This window comes from Triticum dicoccoides, chromosome 4B (genome assembly GCF_002162155.2).
Source record: "Triticum dicoccoides isolate Atlit2015 ecotype Zavitan chromosome 4B, WEW_v2.0, whole genome shotgun sequence".
NCBI lineage: Eukaryota > Viridiplantae > Streptophyta > Magnoliopsida > Poales > Poaceae > Triticum > Triticum dicoccoides.
In genome coordinates this window covers 106,043,598-106,058,710 of record NC_041387.1, presented here as the reverse complement: position 1 = coordinate 106,058,710, position 15,113 = coordinate 106,043,598, and the positions used below count along the sequence as shown (strand labels likewise).

Genomic DNA, 15,113 nt, shown 5'->3' with positions numbered 1-15,113 from the left:
TAAGGATACTGAGTTTTGTTTCTTGGAAGACCAAGACACAAGAGATCTACCAAGAAATTGACAAGTACCCGAAGTGGACTTTCTATCAACCTTGTCTCCAGCATAGTCCGAGTCGGAGTAGCCAACAAGATCAAAAGAGGCCCTCTTAGGATACCAAATGCCAAAATTTGGTGTATGGATTAAGTATCTCACTATCCTTTTCACAGCCTTAAGGTGACATTCTTTAGGAGCAGCTTGATATCGTGCACACATGCACACACTTAGCATAATATCGGGACGTGAAGCACATAGATATAACAATGAACCAATCATAGAGCAATAAACCTTTTGATCAACCGGTTCATCATCTTTGGTTAAGTCAAGATGTCCACTAGTAGGCATGGGTGTGGTCATACCTTTGCATTCTTGCATATTGAACTTCTTGAATAAGTCCTTGGTGTACTTTGTTTGAGAAACAAAAGTACCTTCCTTAGTTTGCTTGATTTGCAAACCAAGAAAGAATTTGAGTTCACTCATCATAGACATCTCAAACTTCTCCGACATTAGCTTTCCAAGTTTTTCACTAAAATGAGGGTTAGTTGAACCAAATATAATATCATCAACATAGATTTGGCACACAAATAGTTCTCCATTGACCCTTTTAGTAAAAAGAGTAGAATCAATTTTCCCAATATCAAAGCCTTTCTCAATAAGGAACTTGGTCAAGCATTTATACCATGCTCTAGGAGCTTGTTTAAGACCATAAAGAGCTTTGTGAAGTTTGTAAACATGATTGGGTTTCTTAGGATTGACAAAGCCGGGAGGTTGCTTAACATAAACTTCCTCCTCTATTTCACCATTTAGAAAAGCACTTTTAATGTCCATTTGGTACAAGGTGATATCATGATGATTAGCATAGGCAAGTAAGATGCGAATGGACTCAAGTCTAGCAATGGGGGTGTTAGTCTCACCATAGTCCATACCTTCGACTTGCGTGTAGCCTTGGGCGACGAGACATGCTTTGTTGCGAACTACTTGTCCATCTTCATCTTGCTTGTTGTGAAACACCCATTTGGTACAGATGATGTTGTGGTTGTTGTCGGGCTTCTCAACCAATGTCCAAACTTGGTTCCTCTCAAAGTTGTGTAGCTCTTCATGCATAGCATTTATCCAATCCGGATCTTCCAATGCTTCTTCAACCTTCATAGGTTCAACGCTAGATATGAAAGAATAGTTTTCACAAAAGTTAGCTAAACGAGTTTTAGAGCGAGTGATTCTCCCGGTTTGAATGTCATTGTAGATTTGCTCGACGGGATGGTCTTTAGCAATTCTTGCTCGAACTCGTGAAAGCTTTTGCTTGGATCTTGGTTGAACATCTTCTTCATCTTGTTCTTCTTCTTGGCCTTCTTCATTGTTGGCGTTGTCATTCTCTTGTCGTGGTGGAGAAGGAGGTTGTTGACGTTCATCTTGATGCACTTCCTCGTTTTCTTCATCTTGGTGTGTCCCACTTGTGGATGCTTTCGTATCAACTCTTGGTTCACCTTGTTGTGAGGTAGAAGCTTCCACTTGGACGGACAAGGTACTCTCCTTCACCTTCGTTGGACGGACCTTGCCAATAGACAAGTCTTGGATTGCTTCCAAAGGATCTTTGTCTCCTACATCAATTGGCAATTGCTCTACTTGCAAGCCGTTAGATTCATTAAACTTCACATCTACCGTCTCTTCAACCTTTCGGGTGAAATTGTTGTAGACACGGTAAGTGTGAGAGTTTGAGCCATAACCTAGTAGGAAACCTTCATGAGACTTAGGAGCAAATTTAGAACGACGATGCTTATCAAGAATGTAGCACTTTGAGCTGAATACTCGAAAGTATCCAACTTGGGGTTTGTTACCGGTGAGGAGCTCGTATGCCGTCTTGCCGAGTAGCTTGTGAAGATACAAGCGATTTGTTGCATGGCAAGCTGTCTCAACCGCTTCTGCCCAAAAGTGCTTCGGCGTCTTGTACTCATCAAGCATCGTTCTCGCCATTTCGATGAGCGTCCGGTTCTTCCTCTCAACAACTCCATTTTGTTGAGGTGTGTACGTAGCCGAGAACTTGTGTGAAATCCCTTCTTCGTCAAGAAAGGTGTCCACATTTGCGTTCTTGAACTCCGTTCCGTTCTCGCTGCGAACCTTCTTGATCTTCACTTCAAATTGATTTTGGGCCTTCCTAGCGAAGTTTTTGAAGATCTTTTGAACCTGCGATTTACCATCGTGAAAGAACGCCCACGTAAATCTTGAAAAATCATCAACTATAACTAGACCAAAAGAATTTCCACCGAGACTCTTGTAAGAGTTGGGACCAAAGAGATCCATGTGAAGTAGCTTGAGTGGCCTCTTTGTGGTCATGATGTTCTTCACGGGATGCCTTCCTCCAACCTGTTTACCTGCTTGACAAGCACTGCAAAGTCTATCCTTATCAAATATGACATCATTAACTCCAAGGATATGATTTCCCTTAATAAGCTTGTCAAGGTTTTGCATACCAACATGACCTAATCGTCTATGCCATAACCAACCTTTTGAGGATTTAGCAATGAAGCAAGTTTTAGGTTGAGCCTTTTTAGTGAAATCAACGATGTATAGATCACCTCTACGCACACCGGTAAAGACCATTTTATGATTGTCTCAATGAAACACTTGGCAATCTACTTCAGTAAATAGGACATTGAAACCTAAATCAGCAAGTCTAGATACTGAAAGTAAGTTGTACCCAAGAGATTCAACGAGCATGACATTTTGTATGGAGCTATCATGTGATATGGCCACCTTACCAAGGCCGACCACCTTACCCTTTGAGTTGTCACCGAAAGTGACATACTTTCGAGGACTATCATTTTCAGCAAGCTCACGAAACATGTCTTTATCTCTGGTCATGTGATCGGTACATCCACTATCAAGAACCCATTCCTTTCCTCCTGACATATATCCCCGAAGATTTGCCATAAGACCAAGGTGTCTCATTGCATCATCAAGATCGAAGTCACTATCATCATCCTCATCATAGTATCCATGTTCAACATCATCATGTGGTGGATCAAATCCTAGAGAGGGTGATTCGTTAGAGTGAGTTTGACAATGATCTTGTCTATGAATTTTTATAGCTTCGGAAATAATATCACTAATAATACCAACATTTCCTTTGGCACGCATGAGGTTTGTAAGCTCAAATAGACGATCACCAAACATAGGATCACTAGTATTCATTTTACTCAAAGCAATAGACTTATGGAGAATTTCATCCAGATTTTTCAATGAATAATCTGGAAATCGTTTCTCAAGAAATTTCCATATAGTATAGGCACACTTAAAAGTAGGCAAACATCCAATCAAGTTTCTAGGCAATCCTCTAATGATAAGTTCGGCAGTTCTAAGATTCCTACACATGTCAATTGACTCATCATGGGTTGGATGCACAGGGTCAATATAAGGTGCACAAGGGCTAGCAATGTACTTTTTCAAATGATATTGATTGAAAATTACAAGCATCTCATTTTTCCACTCATGGAAATACTCTCCATCAAGAATAGGCACTCTATGTCTAAGACTCCCCAAAGTAGACTCATCCATCTTCCTCCAATGGTGATTAAACCAAGGCAATGGATACCAAAGCTCTGATACCACTTGTAGGACCTTGAGAAGAGGTGTCTAGAGGGGGGGGGTGATTAGACACTAAGTACCAAAGTTGCAGTTTTTAACCTTTTTAAAGTTTAAGTGGAGTTTAGGCACAAATTTATCATTCACAATACATAACAAGCAAGCATGCAAAGAGTATATGGGCAGCGGAAATTAAAGCATGCAACTTGCAAGAAAGTAAAGGGAAGGGTTTGGAGGATTCAAACGCAATTGGAGACACGGATGTTTTTGGCGTGGTTCCGATAGGTGGTGTTATCGTACATCCACGTTGATGGAGACTTCAACCCACGAAGGGTAACGGTTGCACAAGTCCACGGAGGGCTCCACCCACGAAGGGTCCACGAAGAAGCAACCTTGTCTATCCCACCATGGCCGTCGCCCACGAAGGACTTGCCTCACTAGCGGTAGATCTTCACGAAGTAGGCGATCTCCTTGCCCTTACAAACTCCTTGGTTCAACTCCACAATCTTGTCGGAGGCTCCCAAGTGACACCTAGCCAATCTAGGAGACACCACTCTCCAAGAAGTAACAAATGGTGTGTTGATGATGAACTCCTTCCTCTTGTGCTTCAAATGATAGTCTCCCCAACACTCAACTCTCTCTCATAGGATTTGGATCTGGTGGAAAGAGGATTTGAGTGGAAAGCAACTTGGGGAAGGCTAGAGATCAAGATTCATATGGTAGGAATGGAATATCTTGGCCTCAACACATGAGTAGGTGGTTCTCTCTCAGAAATGGTAAGTTGGAAGTGTAGGTTTAGTCTGATGGCTCTCTCCATGAATGAAGAGGAGGTGGAGGGGTATATATAGCCTCCACACAAAATCTAACCATTATACACAATTTGCCAAACTCGGTGGGACCGAATTGAGAAACTCGGTCGGACCGATTCAGCAAATCTAGTGACCGTTAGGATTTTCGGTGGGACTGAAATGCAACTCGATAGGACCGATATGATTAGGGTTAGGGCATAACGTAATCTTGGTGAGACCGATTACACAAACTCGGTGAGACCGATTTTGGTAATTAGCTAACCAGAGAGTTGGTCAGGCAAACTCGGTTGGACCGATTACTCAAACTCGGTGGGACCGATTTTGGTAATGAGTCAACCAGAAAGTTTGCATTGCAATCTCGGTAGTACCGATTTCTCAAACTCGGTGAGACCGATTTTGATAATGTTCATACACAGAGAGATTACAATCCCATCTCGGTGAGACCGTGATCCCCATCGGTGAGACCGATTTGCCTAGGGTTTGTGGCAGTTGCTAAGACATCCAAACTCGGTGGCGCCGGATAGGAAGAATCGGTGGGGCCGAGTTTGACTTTAGGTTTAGGACATATGTGTGGAAGTGGGAAAGTAGTTGAGGGTATTTGGAGCATATCACTAAGCACTTGAAGCAAGAGGCTCATTAAGCAACACCTCATCCATCCTTGATAGTATTGGCTTTTCCTATAGACTCAATGTGATCTTGGATCACTAAAATGTAAAATGAAGAGTCTTGAGCTTTTGAGCTTGAGCCAATCCTTTGTCCTTAGTATTTTGAAGGAGTTCCCACATCCTTTAGTCCATGCCACTCCATTGTTGAACTTATCTGAAACATACTAGATAAGAGTGTTAGTCCAACAAGGGATATGTTGACATTAATTACCAAAACCACCTAGGGAGCACTTGTGCTTTCAATGGGTGTCATATGGAGATAATTTTCCCTCCAAATGGCTGCCACGTGCCAAATGACAACCACTTAGTCACCTGAGGGCTTGACACCGCACCGATAGAGGACTTGCATTGCGATGCGATCGAGCAGTGGAGTCTTGGCGGGAAGGCAGACCGCCAGCGGCCCCGGAAAACCCGTCGGGGAGAGACTGGTTTCGTCCTTGGGGCGGCCTCGATCAACCCGACCGAGCTCGCCTGCCCAACAAGGGAGGCTTTCCCTTGGTGATATCTTGCTGTCTTGGCTTGTCTTAGACTTCTTGGTCCGCCCTTTGATTCCTCAAAGAGCTCTCTCTGGCTTGGTTCTTGTCTTGGATACTTGGTGTAGCTTGCTTCCTTGCTGCCGTGCCTGTGTATGGTCCGGGCAGCACACACGAAGGTTTTTTGCTATAGGATCAGAAGTATGTCTAGAGGGGGGTGATTAGACTACTTGACCAATTAAAAACTTACCCTTTTCCCAATTTTAGTCTTTGGCAGATTTTAGCTATCTTAGCATAAGTCAAGCAATCTTCACACAATTCAAGCAAGCATGCAAAGAGTACATGAGCAGCGGAAAGTAAAGCATGCAACTTGCAAGAATGTAAAAGGAAGGGTTTGGAGAATTCAAACGCAATTGGAGACACGGATGTTTTTGTCGTGGTTCCGATAGGTGGTGCTATCGTACATCCATGTTGATGGAGACTTCAACCCACGAAGGGTAAGGGCTGCGCGAGTCCACGGAGGGCTCCACCCAAGAAGGGTCCACAAAGAAGCAACCTTGTCTATCCCACCATGGCCGTCGCCCACGAAGGACTTGCCTCACTAGCGGTAGATCTTCACGAAGTAGGCGATCTCCTTGCCCTTACAAACTCCTTGGTTCAACTCCACAATCTTGTTGGAGGCTCCCAAGTGACACCTAGCCAATCTAGGAGACACCACTCTCCAAGAAGTAACAAATGGTGCGTTGATGATGAACTCCTTGCTCTTGTGCTTCAAATGATAGTCTCCCCAACACTCAACTCTCTCTCACAGGATTTGGATTTGGTGGAAAGAAGATTTGAGTGGAAAGCAACTTGGGAAGGCTAGAGATCAAGATTCATATGGTAGGAATGGAATATCTTGGCCTCAACACATGAGTAGGTGGTTCTCTCTCAGAAATGGTAAGTTGGAAGTGTAGGTTTGTTCTGATGGCTCTCTCCACGAAGGGGTGGAGGGGTATATATAGCCTCCACACAAAATCTAATCGTTACACACAATTCACCAATCTCGGTGGGACCGAATCAACAAACTCGGTTAGACTGATTTAGTAAACCTAGTGACTGTTAGGGTTTTCGGTGGGACCGACATGCAACTCAGTAGGGCCGATATGGTTAGGGTTAGGGCATAACGTAATCTCGGTGAGACCGATTACACAAACTCGGTGAGACCGATTTTGGTAATAAGCTAACCAGAGAGTTGGTCAGGTAAACTCGGTGGGACCGGTTCGCTCATTTCGGTGAGAACGAAATGTTACGAAATGGAAACAGAGAGTTTACATTGCAATCTCGGTGGGACCGATCGCTCATCTCGGTGGGACCGAAACGTTACGAAGGGAAACAGAGAGATTACAATACCATCTCGGTGAGACCGAGATCCCTATCGGTGAGACCGATTTGCCTAGGGTTTGTGGCAGTGGCTATGACATCTAAACTCGGTGGCGCCGGGTAGTAAGATTCGGTGGGGTCAAGTTTGACTTTTGGTTTGGGTCATATGTGGATATGAGAAAGTAGTTGAGGGTTTTTGGAGCATATCACTAAGCACTGTGGAGCAAAAAACTCATTAAGCAACACCTCATCCCTCCTTGATAGTATTGGCTTTTCCTATAGACTCAATGTGATCTTGGATCACTAAAATATAAAATGTAGAGTCTTGAGCTTTTGAGCTTGAGCCAATCCTTTTATCCTTAGTATTTTGAGGGATCCACTTTCCTTATCCATGCCATGCCATTCATTGAGCTTTTCCTGAAATGTTCATCTTGGAATGATGTTAGCTCAATGAGCTATATGTTGTTAGGAATTACCAAAACCACCTAGGGATAGTTGCACTTTCAGTTGCACCGCACTTTGCCACAACAGTTTTTGCACTAACATTTTCCTAGACATCTTGATCCCAAATATTCTTCACTGCATCTCTAAAAGTAGGGTGCTCAATACAAAACAATTCAAACCTCAAAACAGAGGTTGTGGGTATAGAAGTGCCAATCTTAATCATTAGAGGAACATCTGAAGTTGTTTTTGCAAGTGGGATAACAAATGTGTCAGAGTAGGACAAAGTCCTGTTCTTTGAAGTAAAATAGTAGTCTAGCTTTTCCAGTAGAGGGGCTTCCTGCATGTTACTCCAAGTAAACCTTCTGTCTTTCAAAGGGATTTCAACTAGACCCAATTGACTGATTTCCTCATTGAAAGAAAACATATCCTGGATGTTGCCACCTGTTCTGTTCATATTATGATGGTACCTAGCTAATGTAGTTGAAATCCCCTAAAATCAGCTGGTTAACCTCATCATCCATCTGCAAGTTCTGAAACTAGTTAATTAAAAGAATCCTTTCATCATGCCGGCATGGACCATAAACATTGGTAAGGGTCCATTGTTCCCCATTAAGGGTGGAGGTGAAGGGAATGGAGATGGAGAAATCATTTTTTGCATATAGTGTGCCCAGTGAAAAACTGTTCATTCCAAACTACAAGTAGACCACCAGAACCCACAGAAGCAAGGAAACAATATTTATTCAGAGATCCAGGGCAGAAATTTTTGATGTAATTGTTTTCAAATCAACCTCTCTTGGTTTCCTAAAGGAAAAGACTAGAGCAAGAAGATTCCCCAATTTTGTTAGAAAATGTAGTCCATTTACTAGGGTCATTCAGTCCTCTGATATTCCAATTTAACACATTCCATGTACTAGCCATAATCACAATGGGCAGAAGTAAAAAAGAATCTTACACATTTTTCATTACTTAGCTACCTTAAAGATTTCAAGTTTTTTCTTCCTATTTCCCAGTGCTCTTCGTCCTCAAACTTGTTTTGCATACCAATGGAGCCGATTGAGGCAAATAAGTAGTCGCCTTGAAGGCCGAGTTGAGTCACTAAAAGCATTAGGGTTCAAGGCAAAGCAATAGGATAAGCTTGGGATACTTGCACCATGGCTGACAGGAGAATCCATGTGGAGAGAGAGGGGGGGGGGAGAGGGAGAGAGAGGATGAGTGGATGTGTGGCGAGATGCCACGATAGTACCGCCAGCTACAACAGGAAGAATGTTCAGTGGCCTGGTGTCGTAGTACCCTACAAATATGTCAGCTTGGTGCCCAGCGGCTGACTCAAAATCGTACTAAATGAAGAGACAAGAGCATGGGTGGTGCAACAAATGAAGGATGCACCGCATAATTAATTGTTGGATGGCAATAAAGTGTAAGTGTTAAATAATATATGGATGTGTGCATCACTTGATGAAGAGGCCTGGGTTATCCTCCCTTACGGAAAAAATGTAAGAGTGGGGCATTTAGGATCAAGAGAGATAAAGAGCACAAAACCCGAAAATTGGACATATATCTTATTAGGGGTGGAAAGTGGTAGCGGATAATCTGAAATATCAGATATTCGTATTCTAGAAAATGCCTATTCGTATCCGAAACATCCGCATCCAAACCAAAATGGAAATGGAAATTATCCATGTCGAATTTATTTAACCAATAGAAAACAAAATATGGTATGAGATTTTGACACAAATATGGATATAGAAGTGGATATATTTGTATTCGAATAAAATTATGGGAGGTAAATTTGAAAATTATAGACCCATTATATCCAACATAAAAGCAAAATAAGTGATCAAATTGTACTCTTTGTATGATTAAACTTAGAAATTATTATGCATTACTATATCATTTATTCATAAACTTATCTATCATTGACTTATTGTATGAGACAAGTTGATTATTTCATGTCACATAGCTATTGACTAATTTACTTGAGCAATATGTCGCTATTATTCGTATCCGTTCAGAATCAAGAAAACATCCGATATGCATCCATATTCGAATAACATCCGAGCCGAATCCATATCCGAAAACATCCGTATTTGTTTTGAAAATATGAAAACGGAAGTGGTAAGAGCACTATCCAATCCATTTCCACCCCTAATCTTATGGTACAAAAGAATGACTAAAACAATTTATAGTTCAAAACGAAGATCATCTCCCCTCACTAAAGTGCAAATTCTTCGTCTAGTTAGTACCCCATGATCGCCTTTGGGGGCTGTGAATAGACTTCAATGTGTGATCACCCAAACTTTGTTCCTGTCAACTTTGCGAGCGTGAGCTAGAATCTGTGCCAAGAGATCAAGGATCGCGTCTCGATCAACGCCGGTTACCTAAAAGCACAACCCCGATCACATCTCAGGCTGGGTCAACGCCCTCTTCACCTTTCACGCTTGTAGGAAGCAAGCGGAATTGACGAAAAGTTGGTTATTAGACATTACACCCTCCGTTCGAAAAACCTTGTCCCAAACTTGTTTCTCAAATACCTTGTCCCAATCTTGTTTCTCAAATGAATGTATGTAGCACTAATTTGGTGCTAGATACATCCATTTGAGGGACGTGCTTTTTCAAACTGAGGGAGTACTTGACAACCATCCAGAGCTCTAAACCACCGCCACTAAAATTGTTGGGTTAATCTTATTTCATGCGTTTTCTGAACGAAAGAAATGCAACGGTTTTCGGACATGTTGGCCGCTAGCGTAGCCCTGGCTACTTGAAGGCTTGTCTACAGTTCTCCAGCTCCTTCTTTTTTGTCTTTTAATTGGGACTCCCAACTCCTTAATAATGGACGAACCAAAAGCTAAACTAAGTTGATCCTTCCACGTCAGCACTAACAAAAATCCAATTAATCCTCCTACTACGGTGCTCGCAACGCAAAGAGCACGCGAAGACCAGGAGGAGCTGCTGCCAGTTGCCACCGGCGGCAGTGGCAGTGGAAGTTAGAAAGCGAAACAAGACACCACCTTCGTCCTCCTCACGTACTCCTCTCCCCGCGCGCCCCTCCACGCGGGAACCACACCAAAAAGCTCGACGGCAGCATCCCCCACCCCCACCCCCACCACCTCACTGCATCTACATTGTGCACCACACATGGTCTCAGCCCATCCCCGCACGCCTCTCCCTTGTCTCATCGCCTCGCTATATATACCTCCCTCCCATCCCCCTCACTCCACCACCAACAAGAACCACCACTCCAAGCTCCCGCTAGCCGCTAGCTAATTAATCAATCCCACCGGCGAGACACGCGCCAGTCGCCATCGTTTCCCTGATGGAGAAGAAGCAGGCGAGCTACGGGAAGGGCGCGGCCAGGATGGCGCCGATGGAGGTGTCGGTGGAGGCCGGGAACGGCAGGGAGTCCGACTGGCTTGACGACGACGGGCGCCCGCGTCGGTCGGGCACGGTGTGGACGGCGAGCGCCCACATCATCACCGCCGTCATCGGCTCGGGCGTCCTCTCGCTGGCGTGGGCCATCGCCCAGCTCGGCTGGGTGGCGGGCCCCGCCATCATGCTCCTGTTCGCGCTCGTCATCTACTACACCTCCACGCTCCTCGCCGAGTGCTACCGCTCCGGCGACCCGGAGACCGGCAAGCGCAACTACACCTACATGGACGCCGTCCGCTCCTACCTCCCGGGCACCAAGGTGAAGCTCTGCGGCGTCATCCAGTACGCCAACCTCGTCGGCGTCGCCATCGGCTACACCATCGCCGCCTCCATCAGCATGCGGGCGATCGGGAGGGCGGACTGCTTCCATTACCACGACGTCAGGGGCCGCAGCGGGAAGGACGAGTGCAAGAGCTCCAGCAACCCGTACATGATCGTCTTCGGGGTCGTGCAGATCCTCTTCTCGCAGATACCGGACTTCGACCAGATATGGTGGCTCTCCATCGTCGCCGCCGTCATGTCCTTCACCTACTCCACCATCGGGCTCGGCCTCGGCATCGCGCAGACCGTCGCCAACGGTGGCATCCAGGGCAGCCTCACCGGCCTCAGCGTCGGCCCGGGCGTGACCTCCATGCAAAAGGTGTGGCGCAGCCTTCAGGCCTTCGGCAACATTGCCTTCGCCTACTCCTACTCCATCATCCTCATCGAAATCCAGGCAAGCATTTTAATCTCTGTTCTGCTCTGTTTCTTGGAGCCCTCTGTTCTTTTGACGTGGTACTGAGTACTGACGACGACGACGCGTGCCCTTTTCAAAATTTTAACAGGACACGGTGAAGGCGCCGCCGCCGTCGGAGGCGAAGGTGATGAAGAAGGCGACGGGGATAAGCGTGGCGACGACGACGGTGTTCTACATGCTGTGCGGGTGCATGGGGTACGCGGCGTTCGGCGACGCGGCGCCCGACAACCTCCTCACGGGGTTCGGCTTCTACGAGCCCTTCTGGCTGCTGGACGTCGCCAACGCCGCCATCGTGCTGCACCTCGTCGGCGCCTACCAGGTCTTCTGCCAGCCCCTCTTCGCCTTCGTCGAGAAGTGGGCGGCGGCGAGGTGGCCCGACAGCGCCTTCATCGCCCGGGAGCTCCGCGTGGGACCCTTCGCCATCAGCGTCTTCCGGCTCACCTGGCGCACGGCCTTCGTCTGCCTCACCACCGTCGTCTCCATGCTGCTCCCCTTCTTCGGCGACGTCGTGGGGCTCCTCGGCGCCGTCGCGTTCTGGCCGCTCACCGTCTACTTCCCCGTCGAGATGTACATCGTGCAGCGCGGCGTGCGACGGGGGAGCACGCGGTGGGTTTGCCTCAAGATGCTCAGCGCCGCCTGCCTCGTCGTGTCCGTCGCCGCCGCGGCCGGGTCCATAGCCGACGTCATCGGCGAGCTCAAGGAGTACCGGCCGTTCAGCGGCTGAGCGATATTTGTGTAGGATGGTGGGTAGCACAGCGGCACATGGGAGCACATGTGTACGTACGGATTGTGTGCTGCAAGAGATGGAAACAAATTACCATTACCAACCTTGTGAACTTTTATCAAGTAGCACCTCGTAGATACTTGTATTTTCCTCGTAAAAGTACTCTTTCCCTGCATTTTCGTTGTTGTTGTTGTTGTTGTTTTTGTTGTTGTTGTTGTTGTTGTTGTTGTTGTTGTTGTTGTTGTTGTTGTTGTTGAGAATGGATAAAAATGAATGTATCTAGAACTAAAATAAATCTAGATACATTCATTTGTCCGACAAATATTTCCAAACCGAGGGAATATTTAACATCAAGAAGAGTGCCAAGTAATATGAGTGCCAAGTAATATGCGTCCCAAGCAGAAATATCACCATAAGTCATCTTCCTTGATACATTATTTCAAAACAGGGATTGTTATTCACAAGGCTACTCATGCATAGTCATTTGCGTGTTCGGACCATTAAACCAAAACTAAGACATTGTACCTGAACAAAATCTAGCTACGGTTTTGAAGACAATCAGACAGTTGATAAAATAGAGATATGAACCATAAATAAATCAAGGAAATTGCACAAAGACATACATTTAAGGTGGAGGTGACAAAAAACACAACTTTATGTTGGATCAGGATTGCACTGTTGCATCCTGGGCTGCAAGTAACTATGAGATTGGCTTCAGACGCAGATTGGTTGGGACGTTGGGCGATCAATGGGCTTGGATGGTCATGAAAGCTAAAAAGTTGACGTTGAATGAGTCTCCAGATAAGATTTCATGGTCCCTTGGTGGTAAAGGAAAATTTACTACTAAATCCTTATACGAGTGGCTGGAAAGAAATCTATCAGGTCCTAACTATAAAATGGTGTGGAAACCACCCATCCCGCTGAAGATTAAGATCTTCCTTTGGCAATTTTTTCAAAATGTCATCCTTACCCGTGATAACATGCGTGCCAGGAATTGGCCTGGAAATCCCATATGTTCCTAATGTTGAAACGGCAAACCACTTGTTTTTTTCCTGCTTGCTCGCTCGTTCTGTTTGGGGGACGCTGGGCATGACGGCCGGGGCATCTTGCTGCCCTCGCTCCCTTTGGCAAAGTTTTTCCTGACTTTATAAATTCTTTCCGGGTGGGAAGCACATCTATATGATGATCATTGCTGCGATATGTTGGGGGATTTGGATTCTTCGCAATAAAGTTACTTTTGATAAGCATGTCGTTCGATCTCCTCTGGAGGCTGTTTTCACGGCATGTTCTTTTATGATGTATTGGGCAGGTATACTGAAGGAAGAGGATAGGGTGAAGCTCCAGGCGGGGGTGAGGAGATTGGCTCATGTCGCTGCGGCGCTGGCGGACAGATCCTTCCCTCGAGGCAGACTGCTCTTGGGAGACAGAGATGGTGTGCAGATTGCTTAGGTGCGATCAGCGCCTTGGTGTTTTAAAACTTCGCTTCCCACTAGGTTTTGATGCCCGCTGGTATTTTGTATCATGGCTGTGGTTCGCTTAGTCGCTGGAGTCTGCTAGTTGTTTCATCCTGGGTCGTTCGGTACTTTGTTTTTTTTGGGCAGTGGCTTGTGAGTGTCATCAGGTTTTCGCCTCATGGCTGATGGTCCGTTTCAGGATCATCGTGCGGTGGGTTTCCTGATGATGCGCCAACTCGCTCCCCCTTTTCAGTCTCATTACGCGCAAGGTCTATCTGGTTTGAGTTAGTTGGTAATTCGGATACTAAGAACTTGGATATAGACTGATGTATTTCCGTTGATTGCAAAATTAATGGAAAGGGGTTGTGAGCCCGATTGAAAAAAACACACACAACTATAATACTCCTTGTGCAGGCTATCTAGGAGGACGTTGCACACATGGGCTAGGGCTAGGGCATCCGGAATTAATAGGATGTTGCCGGAGACATAGGCTAGGTTGCTTGGGCCCCATGTTTCTTCTGCTTCGGTCATCGTTCTCATGCTTTCTTGCGCACCCATTGTACGATATACCCAACCTTGTAACTCTCTAACTCCTTCTATAAATGAAAAGATACACGAGCCTTTCTGCATACATGAAACAAACATTGATACTGTCATGCCATCCTAATGGTGTGAGTCGGAATAGTCTCCTGGACACAGGAATCACGCCCATGGTATTGTCATACCATCCTCGTGCTGCGAGTGGCAACAGTCTCACTCGACGCAGGAACCATACTCTTGATATTTTTGTTTAAACAAGATACCCTTGATACTATTATTATTGCATCGCCATTGTGTTGGTCACAACCAGTGACGGACCCAGAAAAACGGCAGGTCCCAGGCCGCCCCAGGCAAGCTTCGAAGTACTGTGCTGTTGCTACCGTCAACAAAGGGAAACGCCCTCACGCCCCAGGCAGCGGGCTGCCTGGGGCCTAAATCCGCCTCTGGTCACAACATATCATCCCGAAAAAGGATTTCCCCTCACTTTGTATTAGAAAGCAACCAACTACGATACATCAACGATAGATGTTGGGACCGAAACAGCACAGTCATGCCCAAACCAGACATAGAATCATGTTGTATATACTGTCATACCATCCCCATAGTGTGAGTTGCAACAATCTCACTGGATAGGTAACCATGGCCATATGGTTTCTAGAATTAAATTTTAGGTTGGGTTGATAAAATAAACTGCGTAGGGGTAGCTTATTTTGACAGCCATTCCATAAACCCAAAAGAAACTAGCCCTTATCACCATCGTAACATCCACATGGTCCTTGTAGCCCTTGACTCGACACAGGAACCATAGCCTTGATATTATTATTGCCATCGTCATGGTACTGGCCGGTGGCACACATATTCTCAG

General features: G+C 45.6%; 1 protein-coding gene across 1 annotated transcript; it reads left to right on the top strand.

Annotated features, from left to right (window-relative positions):
• The first annotated feature begins 10,522 nt into the window (after nt 1–10,522).
• On the top strand, nt 10,523–12,608 carry LOC119295303 (amino acid permease 3-like). The gene is made up of 2 exons (XM_037573703.1): nt 10,523–11,509; nt 11,619–12,608. The coding sequence occupies exons 1-2, from the start codon at nt 10,682–10,684 to the stop codon at nt 12,252–12,254; spliced, it is 1,464 nt and encodes a 487-aa protein (XP_037429600.1). The 5' UTR covers nt 10,523–10,681; the 3' UTR covers nt 12,255–12,608.
• The last annotated feature ends 2,505 nt before the right edge of the window (nt 12,609–15,113 follow it).